We start from the raw sequence: 23,318 nt of genomic DNA, 5'->3' as shown, positions 1-23,318 counted from the left end.
AGTTGTTGTTTCAGGTCGTCTTGTTGGCGTTCGACTTCCTGTTTCCTCATGTCCAGTTCTGCCCTCATTTTCAATAGCTTGTCTTTCTCTTCGTCGACGTGTCTCTTAGCAGCCTCAATCTCAAAATTTGTATTATTCACGTCTTCCATCAAGGCCTCCACTTGTTCTTTGTCACGTTCTGATTTCATCCTGTCTTCCTCAAGCTGCTGTTTCTCTTCATTTATGAGGCTCATGGCTACTTCCTGTTCTTGTCTTTGTCTGTCTAGTTCCTTCGTTGATTCTTCCAACTGTTTTCTGTCTTTCAGTAGCAACTCATTGGAAGATTGCAGCTCTTCAGTTTGTGTCTCCAGTTCATTTTTTCTCAACTCTAGTTCTGTAGTGACTCTGAGTTCATGTTGTTTCAAGGAATCCTTTTCTCTCTGTATTTCCTGTATCTTCTCCTCCAACTCTGCATTCTGTTGTTGAAGTTTTTCTTTATCTTCATTGATGACGGACATTGCTTCTGCAGCTGCTTCTCGTTGCCTGGTTACATCCTCCAATAACATTTCAACGTTTTCCTTTTCAACTTGTAGTTTTCTTCCTCTCTCCTTTATTTGTTCTTTCTCTTCATTGTAGAGGTTTATAGCAGCCTTACTTTCTGTCCTCTTTCGATCCAGGTCTTTTCTCAGCTCCTCCAATTGTTGTTTCTCTACCTTCCACAGCTGGCTGTAAGATTGGAGTTCTTCAAATCGTGTCTCCAGTTGATTTTGTCTTAGCTCTAGTTGTTGTTTCAGGTTGTCTTGTTGGCGTTCGACTTCCTGTTTCCTCATGTCCAGTTCTGCCCTCATTTTCAATAGCTGCTCTTTTTCTTCATCGATGTTACTCTTGGCAGCCTCAATCTCTAAACTTTTATTTTTCACTTCTTCCATCAAGGCCTCCACTTGTTCTTTGTCACTTTCTGATTTCATCCAGTCTTCCTGAAGCTGTTGTTTCTCTTCACTGATGTTGGCCATTGCTTCTGTAATTTCTTTTCGTTGCCAGGTCACATCCTCCATTAATGTTTCCAAATTTTCCTTTTCAACTTGTAGTTTTCTTCCTCCCTCCTTTATTTGTTCTTTCTCTTCATTGTAGAGGTTTATAGCAGCCTTACTTTCTGACCTCTCTCCATCTAGGTCTTTTCTCAGCTCCTCCAATTGTTGTTTCTCTACCTTCCACAGCTGGCTGTAAGATTGGAGTTCTTTAAATCGTGTCTCCAGTTCATTTTGTCTTTGCTCTAGTTGTTGTTTCAGGTCGTCTTGTTGGCGTTCGACTTCCTGTTTCCTCATGTCCAGTTCTGCCCTCATTTTCAATAGCTTGTCTTTCTCTTCGTCGATGTGTCTCTTAGCAGCCTCAATCTCAAAATTTTTATTATTCACGTCTTTCATCAAGGCCTCCACTTGTTCTTTGTCACGTTCTGATTTCATCCTGTCTTCCTCAAGCTGCTGTTTCTCTTCATTTATGAGGCTCATGGCTACTTCCTGTTCTTGTCTTTGTCTGTCTAGTTCCTTCGTTGCTTCTTCCAACTGTTTTCTGTCTTTCTGTAGCAACTCATTGGAAGATCGCAGCTCTTCAATTTGTGTCTCCAGTTCATTTTTTCTCAACTCTACTTCTGTAGTGACTCTGAGTTCTTGTTGTTTCAAGGAATCCTTTTCTCTCTGTATTTCCTGTATCTTCTCCTCCAACTCTGCATTCTGTTGTTGAAGTTTTTCTTTATCTTCATTGATGACGGACATTGCTTCTGCAGCTGCTTCTCGTTGCCTGGTTACCTCCTCCAATAACATTTCAACGTTTTCCTTTTCAACTTGTAGTTTTCTTCCTCTCTCCTTTATTTGTTCTTTCTCTTCATTGTAGAGGTTTATAGCAGCCTTACTTTCTGTCCTCTCTCGATCCAGGTCTTTTCTCAGCTCCTCCAATTGTTCTTTCTCTACCTTCCACAGCTGGCTGTAAGATTGGAGTTCTTCAAATCGTGTCTCCTGTTCATTTTGTCTTAGCTCTAGTTGTTGTTTCAGGTTGTCTTGTTGGCGTTCGACTTCCTGTTTCCTCATGTCCAGTTCTGCCCTCATTTTCAATAGCTGCTCTTTTTCTTCATCGATGTTACTCTTGGCAGCCTCAATCTCTAAATTCTTATTTTTCACTTCTTCCATCAAGGCCTCCACTTGTTCTTTGTCACTTTCTGATTTCATCCTGTCTTCCTGAAGCTGTTGTTTCTCTTCACTGATGTTGGCCATTGCTTCTGTAATTTCTTTTCGTTGCCAGGTCACATCCTCCATTAATGTTTCCAGATTTTCCTTTTCAACTTGTAGTTTTCTTCCTCCCTCCTTTATTTGTTCTTTCTCTTCATTGTAGAGGTTTATAGCAGCCTTACTTTCTGACCTCTCTCGATCTAGGTCTTTTCTCAGCTCCTCCAATTGTTGTTTCTCTACCTTCCACAGCTGGCTGTAAGATTGGAGTTCTTTAAATCGTGTCTCCAGTTCATTTTGTCTTTGCTCTAGTTCTTGTTTCAGGTTGTCTTGTTGGTGTTCGACTTCCTGTTTCCTCATGTCTAGTTCTGCCCTCATTTTCAATAGCTTGTCTTTCTCTTCGTCGATGTGTCTCTTAGCAGCCTCAATCTCAAAATTTTTATTATTCACGTCTTCCATCAAGGCCTCCACTTGTTCTTTGTCACGTTCTGATTTCATCCTGTCCTCTTCAAGCTGCTGTTTCTCTTCATTTATGAGGCTCATGGCTACTTCCTGTTCTTGTCTTTGTCTGTCTAGTTCCTTCGTTGATTCTTCCAACTGTTTTCTGTCTTTCTGTAGCAACTCATTGGAAGATTGCAGCTCTTCAGTTTGTGTCTCCAGTTCATTTTTTCTCAACTCTAGTTCTGTAGTGACTCTGAGTTCTTGTTGTTTCAAGGAATCCTTTTCTCTCTGTATTTCCTGTATCTTCTCCTCCAACTCTGCATTCTGTTGTTGAAGTTTTTCTTTATCTTCATTGATGACGGACATTGCTTCTGCAGCTGCTTCTCGTTGCCTGGTTACATCCTCCAATATCATTTCAACGTTTTCCTTTTCAACTTGTAGTTTTCTTCCTCTTTCCTCAGTTTGTTCTTTCTCTTCATTGTAGAGGTTTATAGCAGCCTTACTTTCTGACCTCTCTCGATCCAGGTCTTTTCTTAGCTCCTCCAATTGTTGTTTCTCTACCTGCCACAGTTCGCTGTAAGATTGGAGTTCTTTAAATCGTGTCTCCAGTTCATTTTGTCTTTGCTCTAGTTGTTGTTTCAGGTCATCTTGTTGGCGTTCGACTTCCTGTTTCCTCATGTCCAGTTCTGACCACATTTTCAATAGCTTGTCGTTCTCTTCGTTGATGTGTCTCTTAGCAGCCTCAATCTCAAGATTTTTGTTATTCACGTCTTCCATCAAGGCCTCCACTTGTTCTTTGTCACTTTCTGATTTCATCCTGTCTTCCTGAAGCTGTTTTTTCTCTTCACTGATGTTGGCCATTGCTTCTGTAATTTCTTTTTGTTGCCATGTCATATCCTCCATTAATGTTTCCAAATTTTCCTTTTCAACTTGTAGTTTTCTTCCTCTCTCCTTTATTTGTTCTTTCTCTATATTGTAAAGGTTCATAGCAGTTTTTGATTCTGTCCTCTCTCGATCCAGGTCTTTTCTCAGCTTCTCCAATTGTTGTTTCTCTACCTGCCACAGCTGGCTGTAAGATTGGAGTTCTTTAAATTGTGTCTCCAGTTCATTTTGTCTTTGCTTTAGTTGTTGATTCAAGTCGTCTTGTTGGCGTTCGACTTCCTGTTTCCTGATGAGTAGTTCTGTAGTGACTTTCAGTTCTTGTTGTTTCTGTCTCTTCTCTTCCATTTTTGTGTTCTGTTGTTGAAGTTTTTGCTTTTCTTCACTGATGAGGGCCTTTGACTCTGCAGCTTCTTTCCATTGCCTGCTCACAATCTCCATTAGGATTTCCAGTTGTTCTTTGTCCATTTGTAATCTTCTGCTTTGTTCTTGAATCTGACCTTTGTCTTTCTCAATAATAGACATTGTTGCCTCAACCTTTTTTCTTTTTCTCTCCAGGTCCTCCTTCTGATCCTCCAGTTCTCTTTTAGCCTTCATCAGTTCACTGTATTTGAGGCTCTCCTCATGTCTGGTTGCTTCATTTTTCATCTGTCCTTCCAGTCTCTGCATGTCCATTTCGGCCTCCATTTTTAGAAGTTGCTTTTTCTCGTTATCAATGGTCTTCAGAGCAGCGTCAAACTGTTCTCTGTTACGGTTCAGTTCTTCTCTTTCAACTTGTAATGTCTGTCTGTTTTCTATAAGCTGCAGTCTCTCCTGATTGAGTATTATCATAGTTGTGTCTGCTTCTTGTCTTTTAGTCTCCAGTTGTTTTCTCAACTCTTCTACTTGTTCTCTATCTGCCGTCAACAACTCTTTGGACATGTTAACCTCTTGCTGTTGTCTCACTAGTTCATTTTGCTTCATCTTAAATTCATGAATGGCAATTTCAAGTTGTCGTTTTTGAGAGTGAATCTGTGTAGCCGTGTCTTGGATGTTTTTCTTGTTTCCATAGACCTTCTCCAAAATAATTTCAGTGACTTCCCTCTGCTTAAGGATCTGGTTTAACTTTTTTATGATGTCTTCTTTAAGTCTTTCAAATTTTTGGAGATCAACTTTAGTCCTAGTTCGCCCTAGTTCTTGTTTGTTGTTAGCTTTCTCTTCATCCTCAAACCTTCTCATCTTGTCTTGCTTTTTTATTTTATCTGCCCCAATTGCACTTACTAATAGAAACTTAATTTTTTCTATCTGTGTGTTCAGCAAATCACTAAATCCAACCAAAACTTGTTGATTGTTTTTAAATGTATCAATCATTTTTTCCACTGCTTCTGTGTCTTGTTTTAATCTTTTTGCTTTAATTTGTAGATCATTACACAGTTTTTCTTTTAGCTGTTGTAATTTTGCTCTATTTTCTTTTAGTTCCTCTTCTCTTAGTCTCATTATATTTGTGTTTTCTTCTAGCCTCCTCTCTGGACTGGGCTCTTGGGATTCTAGAGTCATGGCAACCATATCCTGTTGCATTTGCTGTGTATCAATTGCTAAGGTTACTTCCTGTTTCACTTTCTCAGCCTTATGCCTTAGTTCTGCTAGTTTCAGATCCAAATTTGTCACCAGACTTTGTATTTTAATATTTAGTGTCTGAAGTTGCCCTTTCATTTTCTTAATTTTATCTTTTTCTGTCTGTAGATCCCGTAGAAACATGTGCATATTTTTGTTTTTCATGCTTAGCTCCTCTGTAATGATTTGCATTTTGTCCTTTTCGTCCTTTAAAGTAAGAATCTGCTGTTGCAATAAGCCCATGATTATCTTAAGTTGGAACTGATCTCGACAAATTGTTTCTTCTTTTTCTTTAATATCTGTTGGGCCTTCCATTTGAATATCAAGATACTCACTTACAGACAGTTCAGCCTGTTTTCCAGATACATCTTCGCTCTTTGTTTCAACTTTATGGGCTCTGGTTTTCAATAGTTGTTCGTAGCTTAAAATTTTCTCTTTATTTTTGAGGATTTCTGCCATTTTCTGTTCCAAATCTGAGCACAGTGTTGACACTCGTTGGTTGTTCCCTTGCAGTACGTTCATTTGATGCGTGACATTCTCATACATCTTTTCATTGAGCAATTTCAGTTTTTTATGAATAATTTCCATACTTTGCATTTTAGCTGTTAGTTTTTCTTCATTATGCCTGATCTCCAATATTTTTCTTTCCATTATATCTTTCCCCATCTGTATTTTAATCCTAATTTGAGCAACATTTTTCCTCTCTATTCCAGTTTTGGACTTCTCATTTCGAATGTCTTTCAGAACAGTGTCGATATCATCTTTATGGTTTCTAAGTTCCTTTATAGTTGATTCCACCTCAGATTTGATCCTTTCCATGACCTTCACAAAACTCAGATCTTTTACTGTTTTATCTATGACTGCCACCTTCTTTTCATCCACCAACTCGACAGCCCTTTGGTCTTCACATACCACACTTCTCAACTGATCTCTCTGAACATTTTTTATTTCAAAGATTTCTCTCATTTCTTCCTTCAACATTTCAGCAAAACTAGACATCTTGTTTTTAACTTGATCCATATCAGCACATCTTTGCTCCAATAAAGTGGATAATGTAAAAATATGGTCTGAGTTTTCTTTCAGTTCTGTTATCTTTTTTTGAATCTTATTCTTTGTCCTGTCAATGAACTCTTTCAGTTTGTCTAACAATGAACTGATCAGTTTGAGTTGTTCCTGAATATCTTCCTCTTTTGTAAGAAGTGCTGACATCTTTTGCTCTATCTCATTCTTCTCACTGAAAAGCATTGTCTTCTGAATGTCAGATATGGTTTTCATTTCAGCCATGTATTCTCTGTCAAGTCTAATGCTTTCAGTAGCAGTTTTAATGTCTTGCTCCTTTTCCTCTCCACTTTGAGATTCTTCTAAAGAAATATTACCCTGCAGATTTACTATTTGTCCACATTTTTTCTTGAGTTCCTCATGGTTAGCCTGAACTTGAAAAGCTAAATCTTGTATGGCAGTTTTTTCTTTGTTAATATCTTCAAAAAGCTTTGTAAGATTTTGACACTGAATTCTTAGCTCTTTTTGGAGTTTGTCCAAGTTGCGTTTCCCATCTTGTACTAAATATTTACTAGCTTCGAAAATCTGAATTTGGTTTGTAAGTTCTTCAGACATCACAATGTTCTCATCCATCTTGTCCTCTATTGCTTCTGGAAATCCCATGTCAGTTTGAGTAAACACATCTGACATTATTTGTGTATCTTCTGTTTGGGTGGGCTGGTCCATGTATTGTGGGATTTCTGTCTCCTCTTTCACAACTAACATGACTGAGAAATGTTCTGTTTGTGCCTCTGCGTCCACACATGTTTTTAATGCCAGTTTCTTATATTGTTCTGGGACAGTTTGGAATGACACCGATTTCAAATCTTCCCTTTGCTTCAGCAATACTTGATTATATTCTACTATTTTGTGTTTATTTTCCTCTAGCTCTTCCCCCTTTTGCACCAAATCATAACATAACCTTTGAATGCGGTCTTTGCTCGTCTCTAAATCACGCAGTTTGTTTTTCAGTAGCTCATCCATCTTTTTATTCTGCTGTTGGACTTTTGCCCTCGCCGTTTCCATGGAACCCAATACGTCCCTGAACTCGCTCTCTTTTGCTGTCAGCTCAGAAATCTGTTTTTCCAGTCTTTCTCTGTCATATACATTTTCCACCTCGCCTTCAGTCTGAATAATTTCACTTACAACGCTGGTGCCAGCCCCCTCCTCTCCTGTCTCTTGCTGTGTTTGGGCATATACACACATCCTCTCATACAGATCTTCAAATTTTACTCTCAGGTTTTCAATTGATGTAATCTTGTCCATAAGTGTCTGTTCTTTTGTTTCCAGTGCAATTAGGTCATTTTTCAATCTCTTTTTATCCTCCTCCAATTTCAGACTCTCCATATTGACTTCAGTCTGCATTTGAATGACTTCTTCTCTATCTGCTTTAATTGCATCCATTGTGGTTTCTTGATCTTGTCTCAATGCAAGTACTTCCTGTTTCTCTGCTGACAAAGTAGTCCATATTTGGTCCAGTTCAAGTGATTTCTGTTTTATGTCTTCATCTTTAGCTTCTAGTTCTTCATGTTTCAGTATAATCTTTTTAATCAGTGTGTCTCGCATTTGGGAAATTTGTACAACTATGTCTTTAATGTTGTACTTTTCTGTGTTGATGTCATGCAAAATACAATTAGTGTGTTGTTTGCAGTTTTCCAGCTCTGACATACTATTCTCCAACTTACTTTTTGTCTCATTCATTGCATGTTGAGTTATTTCTAAGAGATCTGTGTGTTTAAGAATTTCCACTTTCAGCAAGTTAACTTCATTTTCACTTCGCATATCCACATTTTGTCCTTCAAGTTGTTCAAGTGGGATTTTGGTTTTGATAGCTGCACTCTTAAATTGTTGTATCTGTGTCTTCATCCTAAATTCCAAATTGCTAATGGTGGGTTTGTTTTGGTTAATCTCAAGAAGTAATTGATCAACGCATTCTTTCTTAATCTGTAAATCAGCCTTAGTTTTTTCCAGCCTCTCTTTTTCAACTCCAAACACGGTCAAACCATTTTCAACTTTCAGCAACAATAATTCCACGTACACTTTCTGTTTCTTGATTTTATCATTTAGAGCATCGATATCCTTATGTTCTTCTGTAGACAACGCTTCCATTAAAGACATCTGCATTGTCCCATGTGTTACAATGCTTGTCATTACATTTGTCAGATCATTTTTAACTTTCTCTATAGATTTCTTCTGTTCACTGTTCAGTTTTTGTTGTAGGTCTATGAGTTGAATGCTGTCATGAGTCAAGAGTTCAGTCCTGATTTTTGCATCTTCACATGTTCTTTTTACTAATTCTTTAAGCCTTGCAGTTAAATTTTCCATCATTCTCACTGAATTCAATATTTGATTCTGCTTGACTTGCACCGCAGTCCAGCCTTCTTCCAGTTTAAGCTTTTCTTCCAGAAGTAGTTTCTTCTGTTGGTCAATGTCCTTCTTATTTTGACTGAGTAATTCCCTCTCCTTTTCGATTTTGCTCAAAGCATTTTCAGCTTTGTCGCTCTTTTCTGTGAGATCTCGCTTCAAGGGTTCAAGTTGTTCTCTTTCAGTCTTTAATTTGCTTTCAGACATTTGCATTTCCTGGGTTTGTTTTGTCAACTCTTCTTCTTTGAGATCTTGTTCTTTTTGTTTTAACTCAAGTTTGATAGCAACCTCCGGAAGTTTAACTCTTATGTCGTTAAACAGAGCAGCCATCTCAGCTTTCTGACATCTCACAACCTCCAGTAGAGTGTCAATGTGTTCTTTCTGATTCAGGAATTTTAAATTTGTCTGTTGGAGCATGTATTTTTCCTTCTTTATTTCATCATTATTCTTCTCTAACTTCTTCATGATATCAGCCCTCATGTTTTTCAACTCCTCTTTCTCTCTGTCCATTTTTTCTCTTTCTTGGTCCAGCTCATGTCTCTGCTGCTTCATTTCTGAGCTCAGTGTCTCCACCTGCTGTCTCTCCAGTAGATGTTTTTGCTCATGACCAATTAAGAGAGCCAGTGCATCTTTAATATTGTTCTTTTGTTTCTCAAATAACTGATTGTAGTTGGCCATCTTGTCTCTGTCCTGGTCCAGAGCTGTGAGCTGCTGCCTCAGTTTGTCCATGTCCTGTATGTGTAGTTGTAGCGTGCTCCTGTTGTGTTGGAGGAGTTCTCTAAAATGGCTCAGATGCCCTGTCACGTTGTGGATCTGTTCTTGTCTTATCTTGAGCTCTGTGTCCATCTGCTCCTGCTGTTTCTGCAAATTTAGTCTGTCCATGTCCAAAGTGTCGTTCTTCAGACTGAGTTGTTTCCTCTGCTCTTTAATCTCCTCCCTAACAGTTTCCAGATCTTTATGGACCACTTCAGTTTGATCTCTTGTGATTTGAAGTTCCTCTTCTTTTCGTTCCAGTTTCTGTCTATTAATTTCCAGCTCCATTCTAAGTTTGTCTAGCAGCTCTTTCTCCTCTTTGATCATCTTAATAGTTGCCTCACTTTCCTTTCTTTTTCTATTTACTTCTTTCATCAACATTTTCAGCTGCTGTTTTTCAGTTAGTGTTTTCCTTCTGTTGTCTTCAAGCTGATATTTCTCTTCATTGATGAGTCTTAAGGTGGCGTCAGCTTCTTCTCCTCTTCTGTCCAAGTCCCTCATGAGAGCGTGTACTTGTTCCTTCTCCCTGTCCAGTAATTCCTTCTCTCTGTTTAGTTTCTCTTGTTGTAAGTCAATTTCTTGTTTCCTCTGGTCAATTTCTGCTTTTATTTTATTTAACTCTATCTTTTCCGCCTCAACTTCGCCTTTGCTTCTATCCACCCCCTTTTTCAGAGAATCCAATTCCTCTCTTTCAGTTTCTATTATCCTCCTGTTTTGTTGCAGTTGCATATTCTGTTCACCGATCAAACGCATCGCAGTTTCTGAGTCTTGTCTCTTTCTCTCCAGTTCCTTCTTCAGTTCTTCCATTTGGTGTTGCTCCAGTTTCAACATCTCATTGGAGGTCTTCAGCTCTCTGTACTGGCTGTCTACTTCTGTCTTCTTTAGCTCTAGGTCTTGTTGTTTATAGACAAAATGATCAAAAATGGTCTTTAGATTTTGTTTTTGAACATCAATCTGCGCAGCCATGTACTGTAGGTTACTCTTCTCAGTGTTGACCTCGTTCAGTAGATGATCAGTATGTTCTTTTTGCTTAAGAAGTTCAGTATTCGTCTCATGCAACTGGTCTCTCTCCCTTATAATGTCTGCTTTATTTTGTTTGAATAAGTCAATGTACATTTGGACCTCTTTTTTCTTAGAATGTATGTCAAATTTCTCTTTCTCCACATCTGCTATTCCCTCACGAATCTTTTTGAGCATGGCTGGTATGATTTCACAGAGTGTTTGTTTTTCCTGTTGAAATCCATCAATGTATAAATTAATTCGATCTCTGTTTTCCTCAATTTTCTCAGAAAAGTTTGCCAACAACGCAACCTGCTTAAGTACAAGCTTGTCACTCACTTCAGCTTGAGATATTTTGCTTCTCATCTTTTCAATCAAATGTTTAAGTCTTTCACCCATACTTTGCACAAGTTTGGTTTTACCCAAAAGATAATTTTCTTTAGACTGGACTTCATGTAGTTGTTCTTGCACTTTTTCTTTGTCAGTTAGAAGCATCCGTCTCTCCAAGTCAAGTTCAGCTTTGATTTTAGTAATTTGCATTCTCTGTTCACTAATGCTGTCCCATGACTCTGCTACCTCCTGCTTGCTCTTGTTAAATTCTTCCTTAACCTTCTCCAGTTGTTGTCTATCTGCTTGTATTATACTATGCTGACTTTGAAGCTCTTCAGATAATGTTCTTATATTGTCCTCTCGTTGGTCTAATTCTTTGTCTTTTAGAGCAAAGAGTTTTAGACACATTTGAATGTCATTTTGTGCCTTGTGCGTTTGTAGAGCTAGTTGTGTCATATTGGCTTTCTCTGTTTTTATAATATTGAACGCTTTATGGATATCTTCCTTCGCACTTTGCAGTTTGGCTGTGGTCACTTGTAACTGGCTAAGTCCCATATGTATTGTCTTCTTATTGTTCATCATCAGATCACGTTGTTTGTGAATATCCAATCTTGACAATTCCAAGTTATTTCTCTCCTTGTCGAGCATTTTCACCTTCTTTTCAAACTCGTCTTTCTCTTCTTGTAATTTTGACTTGAGTTGTTCAATTATTTTAGTTTCAGACTCAATCTGTTGGTTCCATTGCTGTTCTATGTGTTTTCTTTGGTCAGTTATGCCTGTCAGTGTTTTGGATATACTTTCCCGTTCTCTCTTTAAAACCCCAAAGAGACTTGCAAGTGTTTCTTTCTGCTGTTCAAGATCATTTTGATTTTGTTCAAAGTTGTTGCGCAATTCAAGTAGCATCTGGCTGCTATTCTCCATTTTGTCCATTTTAAGTTTGATGTCTTTCTGTATGTTTGCATTCAGCTGCTTCAGTTCTTTGGACATTTTTTGAATCTGATCCTCTTTGTATTTCAGGGCCGATGACTCTTGAGTGTTTTCTTCTCTTTCATTTTGTAGCATATCTCTTTCTGATCGAATCCAAGTCCATTCCTGACCAATTTGCTCTTTTTCTTTGGAAATTTGATTGAGTGCTCCCTTAACACGGATGATCATAGCATTTAGGTTATTCTGTAAACCTTGTACTTGTTCTTGAACCTCTTGTAGATTCACATTCTCTCGCTGTACTTCCAATAGTTGTGTTTGTACATTGTTATCTGAAACTTCTTTCACTTTTTTGGCAAAGTTACTTACAAATCTTTCAAATTGATCTTTTTGTGCTTTCAGTTGTATCAGATTATGGCTAATTTCATCCTGTTTCTGATTTATTTCATTCACAACTTCAACTATATGCCCATTTTTGTCCAGTACCTCAATCCTGGTTTTGTCTAACTCTGATTTCATTTCTTCAATTTGGCCTTTGCTGCTGTTAAACTCCTTCATTTGCTTTTCAATGTATTCTTTCATTTCTTCCAAACTTTGCCTTTCTCTCATCATCATATCACTCACTTTTTCCAGATCAGACACTTTCCGCAGAATCTGTACTTTAAATCTTTCAAAATCCTGTTTACCCATTGATGATGTTTCCTGCAGTTTGGTTCTCATCGCTTCTTGTTGCGTTGCCAGATTGGAAACAGTAAACTTCAGTGGGCCAATTTCTGATTTAAATACATAACTCAGCAACTTGTCCCTTTGTTGATGAACCTCCTCCTGTTTTTCAGTTAGTTCATTGCAGATAATTTGGATTTCTTGGGTCTGATGTTCAAGTTTTTGGTTAATTTTGTCAATACCTTTGACTTTTCTCTCAATAAGAAACTTGATTTTGTCCGATATCATTTTGAACCTGTTCACCACCAATTCTTCCCTGACTTTCAGTTCAATAATGTCCTTTTGTATCCTCTCTTTTTCATCGTCAAGCCTTAGTCTCTCCAACTCCATAGTGGCATTCATTTGACTAAGCTCTTGTTTTTCTGTTCTGATTACATCCATTTGAGCTTCATTCTCTTGTCTCCATGTTTGCAGTTGATGTTTTTCAGCTAATAAACTGTCCACCAGATTTTCAACTTTACCTTTTGTTGATAGAAGAAGCATTTTCATTTTGTCAGTCTGATCTTTTTCTCTGTTTAACTCTTCACGCAGATGGTATGCATTCTGTTTGTTCATTTCTAGATCTTTTGATTGAATTACAAGGTTGTTCTTATCCTTTTGTATTGATAATGTGTAATTTTGAATCGTGCGCATAATACTGTAGACATCTGCTCTCATCTGTTCAAGCTGTGATTTCTCTTGGTTCAAAATCTCTCTTTCTTTTTCCATATTGAGTTTTTCTTCCATCAGTTCTGCCTTTTGTTTTTGAATATTGTCTTCTTCCTTTATGTTTTGTTGACGTTCTTTTAAGTCTGATGCTTTGAACAGTTTGGCGAAGTTATACATTTTCTGTTTATAATCTTCAACATCTTTCAATTTTTGTTCCAATTCCGAATACAGCTGCTGCACTTTCTGATTATTATTTTGTAAAGTGTTCATTTGACTGTTGACATTATCTCTAACCTTTTCTGTAAACCTTTGCAATTTCTCCCTTACAATATTTTTTGATTTTAAAAACTCATCTTTCTTGGATTGAATCTCAGACAGTCCAGTTTGCATGTTTTGTTTTTCTTCCATAATTGTTTGTTTCTCCAGTTTTATTTTGGTTCTAATTTCATTCAACTGTTGTCTCTCTGCTTTGATGGCTTCCATGGCTCCCTCTTTTTCTTCTCTTATCTGGTTTAGCTCCAATCTCATCTGTTCCGCTTGACTTGGCACACTTTCATCTTGTAGCTTTAGTTCTTTGAGCTTGAAAACTAAAGTACTTATGTTATCTTTAAGTTGATCTCTTTGAATGTAAATGTCTGCTATCTTGTTTTTCTCCTTCTTTATCTCAGAAAGGATACTGTCCAAATGATCAAATTGTGACTGAAACTTGGTTTTGAAGAAAAACACTGTCTCAACTGACTTTTGAATCATCTCTCCTGTTTGTTGCATCATCCTTTGTAGCTCCTCTTTCTCTCTGTCCATCTTGCTCTTCTCTTGTTCCACCTCCTGTCTCTGCTGCTTCACTTCTGAGCTCATTGTCTCCACTTGCTTTTGTTCAATGAGTAAAGTCAGTGTCTTTTTAATACTACTTTGTTGTCTCCCAAAGAACTGATTGAAGTCGGCCATCTTGTCTCTGTCCTGGACCAGAGCTGTGAGCTTCTGCCTCAGTTTGTCCATGTCGTGTATGTGAAGTTGTAATGTGTTTCTCTTGTGTTGCAGGACTTCTCTCAGTTGGCTCAGATGCCCCATCACATTGCGAATCTGCTCTTGCCTTGTCTTCAGCTCTGTGTCCATCTGCTCCTGTTCTTTCTGTAGCATTAGCCTGTCCATGTCCAAAGTCTTATTCTTCAAATTGAGCTGATGTCTCTGCTCTCTGATCTCCTCCCAAGCGGACTCCAGATCTGAACTTTTATGGACCACTTCCATCTGTTCTTTATCTTTTTGTTGTTCATCTTGTCTCATTTTGGAAACTTCTGCCCTTATTTGCTCAAGCTGCTGTTTATCTTCATCAACTTGTCTCCTAGCCATCTCCGTCTCTTGTCTTTTTCTCTCTAAATCTTTCCTTATCACTTCCACCTGTTGTCGTTCAGCCTGCAGTAACACAGTGAAGCTGCCCAGCTCTTTGATTTGGGCCTCTAGTTTTTTGTGTACTAATTCTTGTTTTTGTTGTTTAAGCTCTTCCTCCTTATGTTTAAGCTCATCATGTTGATACCGTAATTCCTGTCTTTGTAATTCCAACTCATTTTTTGTTTTGTAAAGCCGTTCTTTCTCCTCATCAACACGTTTCATGGTGTTTTCAACTTCCACTTTTTTATCTTGCATCTGTTCCTTCAATACATTGATCTTTTCTCTTTCAATTTGTAAATTTCTTCTGTTTTCATCAAGCTGTTGTTTTTCTTCATTTATATGTCTCATTGCTGCATTGGTTTCTTGTTCTCTTCTGTCCATATCCTTCTTCAGTTCTTCCAATTGTCTCTGTTCCTTCATCTTATCTATTTGTGTCTGAACCTGTTGTTGTTTAAGCTCTTCCTCCTTACGTTGTAGCTTGGCTTGTTGATGCTGCAGTTCCTGTCTTTGTAATTCTAACTCATCTTTTGTTTTGTAAAGCCGCTCTTTCTCCTCTTCAACAAGTTTCATGGCGTTTTCATCTTCCAATTTTTTATCCTCCATCTTTGCCTTCAAATCTTGTTTAAGTTCTTCATGTGGCCTCAGTTTGCCTGGTTCATACTGTTTGTCCTGTCCTTGCTTTTCCAATTCTGTCTGCATTTTCTGAAGCTGTAGTTTTTCCTCATTCAGCTTTATAGCAGTCAGCATCTCTTCTTTTTTACGATTAAATTCTTTTATTTCATCTTCCAGTCGTTGCTTTTCAATCTGTAAAGTCCGTCTGGTTTCTTGGAGCAGTTGATTCTCTGCATCGGTTTCTTGTCTTTTTCGTTCTAGGTCATTCCTCAACCTCAACACTTGTTCTCTATCAGCCTCCAACAACCCTTTAGAAAGGTTAAATTCACTTTGCCGTGTCTCCATTTCAGTTCGCTTCTCTTGCAACTCTCGCATGACCTTCTCATGTTCTTGTTTCTGAGAGTGAATCCGATTGGCTGTTTCTTGAATTTTGGCCTTCTCTGTGCGGACCTCAAGCAAGTAACTGTCGATGTGTTCCTTCTGCTTTAAGAACTCATCTTTTGTCTTTTTGATCAAATCTCTGTCCCTTATCATGTTTTCTCCAAGTTGTTTTAACATTTCCATCTCTTCCATTAACTTTTCCAAACCCACGTTTTCTTCTTTGATTACTTCTGGCAATCTAACTTCTTTTCTTTCTATACTTTGCTTTTCAACAATTATCTTCTTTTCTTCTGACTGACTACGCACTTCAGATCTTGTTCTCTGTATCTGACGTAAGCACTCCTTTATGTCTTCTCTCCTCTCTTCATTCCTTTGTATTTCTAAAAGCAGTTTACCAAACAAATCCTGCACATTCTTTTCCATTTTGTCTATATTTTGTATTTTGCTTTCAAAGTCCATTTGTTTAAGATTATTGAGTCCGTCTCTCAGTTTTTCCACAGTCTTTGTATTTTCCATCATTTGAGCCTCTCTAAGTTTGAGGTCTTGTTTTTCTGAGTTCAATCTGTCTTTTTCATTCTTCAAATCTTGTTTTTCCAGGTTTAAGCTAATTTTCATTTCTTCAAGTTTCTTTCTCTCTTCATAAACACTTCTCATAGCGGCGTCAGTCTCTTCTCTCTTTTTATTGAGATCCTGTTTTAACAGTTCAAACTCTTTCTTTTCCTCATCCATTTTTTCTCTTCCACTTTGAATCATTTCTGTAGAATTGTTTAAACTTTTCCTGACATTTTGAACATCACTCGCCAAATCTTTAAACTTGATTTGCTCCATCGTTATCTCATCAAACAAAAGGTTCACGTGTTTTCTCTTGTTTTGTATCTCTTCTCTTTCTTCCTCCAACTTCTTGTAGAACTTTGTCATATCTTCATTGTGCTTCTTCAGTTTGTCTTTTTCATTCTTCAAATCCTCTTGTTCTTTGTTTAAGTTAATTTTCATTTCTTCAAGTTTCTTTCTCTCTTCATAAACACTTCTCATGGCAGTTTCAGTGTCCTCTCTCTTTCCACTGAGATCCTGTTTTAAAAGTTCAAACTCTTTCTTTTCCTCATCTAATTTCTCATTTAAACTTTTCTTCACATTTTCAACATCATTTGCCAGATTTTTTATCTTGTTTTGCTCTATCGCTATCTCACTAAACAGAAGGTTCACTTGTTCTTTCTTGTTCTGCATTTCTGCTCTATCTGCCTCCAACTTCTTATAATGCTCTGCCATATCTTCACTGTGCTTCTTCAGTGTAGTCTCTTTGAGTTCGAGGTTGCTTTTCTCCAAGTTCAACTTGTCTTTTTCATTCTTCAAATCTTCTTGGTCTTTATTTAAGCTAATTTTCATTTCTTCAAGTTTCTTTCTCTCATCATAAACACTTCTCAAGGCAGCATCAGTTTCTTCTCTCTTTCCATGGAGATTCTGTTTTAAAAGTTCAAACTCTTTCTTTTCCTCATCCATTTTTTCTCTTCCACTTTGAATCATTTCTATAGAATTGTTTAAACTTTTCCTGACATTTTGAACATCACTCGTCAAATCTTTAAACTTGATTTGCTCCATCGTTATCTCATTAAACAAAAGGTTCACGTGTTTTCTCTTGTTTTGTAGCTCTTCTTTATCTGCCTCCAACTTCTTGTGATACTTTGTCATATCTTCATTGTGCTTCTTCAGTTTGTCTTTTTCATTCTTCAAATCCTCTTGTTCTTTGTTTAAGTTAATTTTCATTTCTTCAAGTTTCACTCTCTCATCATAAACACTTCTCATGGCAGCTTCAGTCTCTTCTCTCTTTCCATTGAGATCCAGTTTTAAAAGTTCAACCCCTTTCTTTTCCTCATCCATTTTTTCTCTTCCACTTTGAATGATTTTTATGGAATCATTTAGATTTTTCTTCACATTTTGAACATCACTTGCTAAATCTTTAATCTTGCTTTGCTCCATCACTATCTCATTAAACAAAAGGTTCATATGTTTTCTCTTGTTTTGTATCTCTTCTCTTTCTTCCTCCAACATCTTGTAGAACTTTGTCATATCTTCATTGTGTTTCTTCAGTTTGTCTTTTTCATTCTTCAAATCCTCTTGTTCTTTGTTTAAGTTAATTTTCATTTCTTCAAGTTTATTTCTCTCTTCATAAACACTTCTCATGGCAGTTTCAGTGTCCTCTCTCTTTCCACTGAGATCCTGTTTTAAAAGTTCAAACTCTTTCTTTTCCTCATTCAATTTCTTATTTAAACTTTTCTTCACATTTTGAACATCACTTGCCAAACCTTTAATCTTGCTTTGCTCCATCGTTATATCATTAAGCAAAAGTTTCACTTGTTCTCCTTTGTTCTGCATTTCTGCTCTATCTGCCTCCAACTTCTTATAATACTTTGTCATATCTTCACTGTGCTTCTTCAGTGTAGTCTCTTTGAGTTCGAGGTTGATTTTCTTCAAGTTCAATTTGTCTTTTTCATTCTTCAAATCCTCTTGTTCTTTGTTTAAGCAAAGTTTGATTTCTTCAACTTTGTTCCTTTCTTCATGAACACTTCTCATGGCGGCTTCAGTCTCTTCTCTCTTTCCATTTAGATCCTGTTTTAAAAGTTCAAACTCTTTCTTGTCCTCATTCAATTTCTCTTTTAAATCCTGTATTTCCTGTTGATTTCCACTTTGAATCTCTATCGAATCATTTAAACTTTTCTTCACATTTTGAACATCACTTGCCAAATCTTTAATCTTGCTTTGCTCCGTCATTATCTCATTAAGCAAAATCTTCACTTGTTCTCTCGTGTTTTGCATCTCTGCTCTATCTGCCTCCAACTTCTTATAGTGCTTTGTCATATTTTCATTATGTTTTTTGAGCATAGCATATTGTTGGTTGATATCAGACACCTCATCCTGTTCTGGAATAAGACTTGTTTCTTCAGCAGAGACCACAGTGGCCTTTAACTCCTCCTTCTTTCCTTGTATGTGCTTTAGTATATCAGATATTTTATCACTTAAACTTGTCTTTTCAGTTCTCAACACTTCGCTGCATGCTACTATATTTTGTTTTTCTCGATCAAGTGCTACACATTTCTTCTCTAGATCATTGCACGCTTGGAGAACTGAACCATCTTTTTGTAGCTGTTCCATTTTGTTTTCCAGTTTAAGGCATTTTTCAGTCATGGTTTCAAATTTGGGTTGTTTTGGATATGCCTGGTGTCTTCGTCCATCTTTCTCCATTCTTTGCTCTTCCTCTGTTTTTATCGCTGCCTCCTCCTGTGTTTGTGTCGCCTTATCTTGATATGTCTCTTGATTTTTCTCCTGGACACTGCTCAAAATATTCTGGAAACGCCCCTTCTCTCTCTGCACCAGATTGGCCAATATCTGGATAGAACTTTTGTCCTTGCTAGTTTCAGCGATCAAACTGCTGATGCTTTCTTTATTTTCCTGTAGCTTGTTTGCAGTCAACCTCAGTTCATTTTGTTCCTTTCGAATAGATTGTTGAAGTTGTTCCAGTTTGTTTACTTGCTCAGAGCTCATCATAATTTTCGTTTTCAAGAATTCTCTGCTCAAACTTTGTACATGTCTTCTGAACGCCTGTGCATCTGCAGTCACTTTTTCACATCGTTTATTAAGTTGTGATCGTTTTTGTTCAAATATTATCCGTAATTCCTCAATTCGATCAATTTTATTTTGCACGTTTGCACCCATTCTTTCAGTTTGTTGTTTAACAGTTTGCATTGTATTAATAACTTGTCTCATGTCTACCATTAATCCATGCATTTGACTGTCTGGTTTTCCAGTTTCTGTGTCAACTATGTCCATCCCAGCTTCCATATGTTCCATTCTTTCTGCTGCAAGTTTTGAGTCTTTTTCCAAAATGTCAACCTTTCTTTTTTCAAAATCCTGTTTTTGCTGCTTCAGAAGATCAAGTTTTCTGTCAATATCAGATCTCCTCATCTCCAACTCCATTCTTTCACCATCCAACTTGACTTTTTCTGAATCCAGACTTTCTCTCTCCTGTTTTAGTTGAGTTTTCAATTTTTCAAGATCACTTTGTTCTTTTAAGATGTCAAATTGAACTCTAGATCTCAGTTCTTCCTTGGAAATTACGCTCTGAATAGATTTGGTCTCTCTGTGGATTGTTGCTTTTAAATTTTCCAGTTGTTGCTGCTGTTCATTCAGATTTGTGCATCCCTGCTCCATGGAATCTTTTAAACGATCTAATTTGTTCAGTTTTTCTTTCACATTTCCACAAATTTGTTTTGCGAATTCTGTCAGTTTTATTTTCATGATTTCAAGCTGCTCTTCTTTGATTTTCAACTCAGATAATTTTCTTTCTATTTGTCTGTCATCACGGAGTAGTTTACTGCCTCTCCTTCCCTTTTGTTTAGCGGCAGTGACTATGTTTTGAAATGTTTCCTTTTGTGCCCGAACTTCATTGGCCAAGACTTGGAGATTGGCTTTCTCTGCTTTTATCTCATATAAAGAACTTCGAATATCTTCTTCCATTTGGCGAAGATTTGCCAATGCATTTTCAAATTCAGTTTTTCTCTGTACGATCTCACTCACTAAAGGCAAATCTTCAATCATTTCAGTTACATCTATTTTGGTTTTTCCTTCTAATTTCGGTTGTGACTTCAAACTGACCAATCGCTGCTTTTCTTTACCGACTTGGTCAACACATGCCGCCATTTTGTTTCTCTCATGCTCTAACTGTATTTGATTTTTTCTCAGTCCATCCCATATTTTTCCAACTGCTTCTTGTTTTTCCTCTATTATTTGAATTTTGGATTTGATGACCTCAGTTTGATCTTTCATTACTTGCTCACATTTTTCTCTCAAGTTAATTTTCAGCACTGGCAGTTGTTCTCTTATTCTTTTAATTTCTTGCATTAGCATCTGTCTTGTGTCTTCAACATCTCTCCTTATCGTATTAAGCTGCTCATTCTCTTCCCTGGTGTGTATAATGGCCTTTTCAGCCCCTGCTTTCATTTCATTGAAATTCCTAATGAGATCATCGAATTGTTTGGTCTTTGCAACAATACCCGCCTTCATTCTGTCTTGATCCTCCTCTTTGTCTTTCTGTTGCAAGGAAGTCAGTTTGAATTTTCCCATTTTTTCCTTTGTGTCGCTAATCTGAAGCGACAGATCTTTAACGCTGTCTTTTTCACAATTTACCTCGTCTAGAAGCTCATCAATGCGTTTTCTTCTGCTCTCCATCTCTGCCTTTGCTGCACTGAGCCGGTCCATTTCCGCTTTTATACTCTGCTTGCCTTGTTCAATCAGGTTAAGCTGCAAGCGCATGTCTAACTTCATTAACTCCAACTCGGATATTTCTTTTTCAATCGTCTCTCTGAATCTGGCCAGCTCCTCCCGTTCTTTTTGTATTTCAGCTTTGATTTGCATTAGGTGTTCGCTGTCCTCCATCGGTGAAGCTGCTATTCCCTCAGCGCCTTGGTCTTTCTGCCATTTTGGTTGAATTTTGGCTACTTCTTGTATCGTTTCTACACTTTCATCTTGTTTCTTCTCAGATTTGATCACACTTTCTCTTCCATCATCTAAACCCAGAGTCCCAATTTCCTTATCTGTTATTTTTGCTTTGTCAGCTTTGAACATTGCAGCCTGCGTTTTAAATTTTTCCCTTTCTCTCTCCAAATCCTCTAAATTTTGAGCAATTCTCTGCTTTTCATTCTCAATTTCTGCCTCAACTTGGGTCCAATATCTCTGTTTTTCCTGCATCAGCTTTGTCACGCCAGTCAACATATCTTTTTGTCTTCTCATCTCCATTTTAATTCTCTCCACTTCCTCTTTAGACATGTATAGAAAGTCTCTCTGATCTGTAAGGTGTTTGGTTTCCATCTTGAAAGCATCTGCCATTTTGTTCAAATATTGTTTCATATTGTTCATCTTTTCCACACACATCTGAATCTTCTGGTATAATTCATTTGAAGTTATCGGATCCATTTTGGTTTGCTCTTGTTGTAGAAGCAGTTTCGTGACCTCTAGCTGACCCCTCTCTTGGTTTACGCTGTCCCATGTTTGGTCCACTTCAGTCCTCTGTTTCATCAGAGCATCCCTCTCTATCTGCAGCTCAGCCCACAACACCTTTACCTCCTCTTCTTTGTTAATCCCTTTTTGGATCATTTGTTCATTTTCATTTCTCTTCAACTCCAGTTCTGATTTCAAAACTTCCATCTCGCGCATTTCTCTTCGCACCTTCTCCAAAGTTAAATCCAACTCTGCTTTTTCTTGACTAATCTCCTCTTTCTCAGATCTGCCTTGGAGGCTTTTTTGTTCTTGTATTACACAAACTTGAGATTTGATTGTGTCCAATTTGTCCCGTATGTTCCTGCTTTCCGACTGCAATTCCTGTATGTATTCCCACTGCTTTCGCCAATCAATTTTCACACTTTCCAAAAATTCCTTAATCTCCATAGCGATCATCTCGAACCCCCTGTCAATGTTTTTCTTCACATTTTGAAAGTTGCTAAGAAACTGATTAACAGACACAGCCCCACTTCCTATTTCCACTGAACCTTCTCTTCCCTCATGCTGTTGAATTAACGTGAGCTGTTTTTGAATGTTTCCCCTCTCTCTCTTAATGACTTCCACCTCCCCAGACAGCTCCTCCCTCTGCCTCTCCACTTTGATTTTCACTCTCTCCAGCTCATCCCTCTCTCTCATAGTCCTCTCCAACCTCTGTTCCAGCTCTCTCTTCTTTTTGTTGCTTTCTCTCCTCAGCGATTCCCTCTCTTCTTGTATATTACTCCACATGTTTTCCAGTTCGGCCTTTTTCCTCGTAGCCTTTCTGAAAGCCTGTTCACTCTCTCTCCTCCGTACCTCCAGCTCGGCCTTGAGCACCTCCATTTCTTTCATTTCATTTTTGGTCAAGTGCCTCTTATCATCCAATTCTTGTTTTTGAGTCTGAATAATTTGGTTAATTTTACAAATTTCACTCATTTCTGATCGCATTTTCACCCATTCGCTTTGTATTAGCATTTTCAAGGTTTCCAGGTCTTGTTTTTTGCCCTCCGACTTGTGGAAAAGCTCTTGTATCAAAGCCAGTAATATTTCATTCTCTTTTATCAGCTGTGCACTTCGTTTTCGTATCGTTTCACACATTCGTTCCATTATTTCTTTGACATGTTGTATTCTGTCTATTTTCTGCTGAAGATCATCCTGTTGACTTTGAACTTTCAGTTTCAAAATGTCTACCTCGTCTCTCTCTCTCAGCGTTCTTTCTAACCTCTGGTCCAGATCGCGTCGTTGTTTCTTCGCCATGATTTTTAACGTTTTGATGTTACTCATTTCCTCCTTCAGGTGCAGCATGTCATCTCTAATCATGAATAAAACCTCTTGAAATTCTTTTATCTCTTGTAGCAGCGTTTCAATGTCTACTCCGGGCTCAAAGTCTTCCTCTACGAAACAGTCTTTGGATTCTGGCATGAGCTCCAGCTTCACTGATCTAATTATGTCTATGGTTGCAAACATCTCTTCTCTCAGCCTTTCGATGTCATTAGCAGAGTATCCGCCATCTTCAACATTTGACCCCATTGCATCACGCTCCTCCGTTTCTTCTTGTTTGTGCGTCTCTTGTATAATAACAGTCTTTTCTTTTCGTCCCCAAATTGAAGTGAATGTCGTTCGAAATGTGTGTAAGGTTTTTTGTAACAACCCAGGTGTTTCTACTTGTGCTGTTTTGTCGTCTGAATCTGACTTGGTGTCTTGGGTTTGCAGTTCGTTTATTTCTTCGATTAGCTGTTTTATGTCTTTACTTGTAGCTGCCATGTTGTCCATATCTGACCTGACTTGTCCTCTCATCATCTCCTCCTCGTCCTTAAGTTGAGCGATTTGGGATTCGATGTTCTCAATCTCTTGTTCAATCAATATTGTTTTGTCTTCGCTTTGAAAAGAGATTGCTTCTTCGATGTCTCGTTCTTCACTTTCCATCATGTTTTCTTGCTGGACATCGACTCTCAGAAGTGCTGGTTTTTGTTTTTCTTTTGCAACCCATCTGTCAACTTTAACTTTCAGATCTTTCAGTAGTTC

General features: G+C 37.7%; 1 protein-coding gene across 3 annotated transcripts in view; it reads right to left on the bottom strand.

Annotated features, from left to right (window-relative positions):
- The window catches only part of LOC117380946 (muscle-specific protein 300 kDa-like), a 32,135-nt gene that overhangs the window by 4,789 nt on the left and 4,028 nt on the right, over nucleotides 1–23,318 (bottom strand). For 2 of the 3 annotated variants that reach the window (XM_055226975.1, XM_055226976.1), the window contains exon 5: nucleotides 1–23,318. This exon is cut by the window's left edge and continues 4,789 nt beyond it. In XM_055226975.1, the coding sequence (XP_055082950.1) occupies nucleotides 1–23,318 (23,318 nt within the window). The other variant, XM_055226977.1, reaches the window with a different exon arrangement.

Source organism: Periophthalmus magnuspinnatus, chromosome 14, assembly GCF_009829125.3.
Source record: "Periophthalmus magnuspinnatus isolate fPerMag1 chromosome 14, fPerMag1.2.pri, whole genome shotgun sequence".
In the NCBI taxonomy this organism is placed as follows: Eukaryota; Metazoa; Chordata; class Actinopteri; order Gobiiformes; family Gobiidae; genus Periophthalmus; species Periophthalmus magnuspinnatus.
The sequence above is the reverse complement of the archived record's forward strand: the minus strand, read 5'-3'. Positions and strand labels throughout refer to the sequence as shown.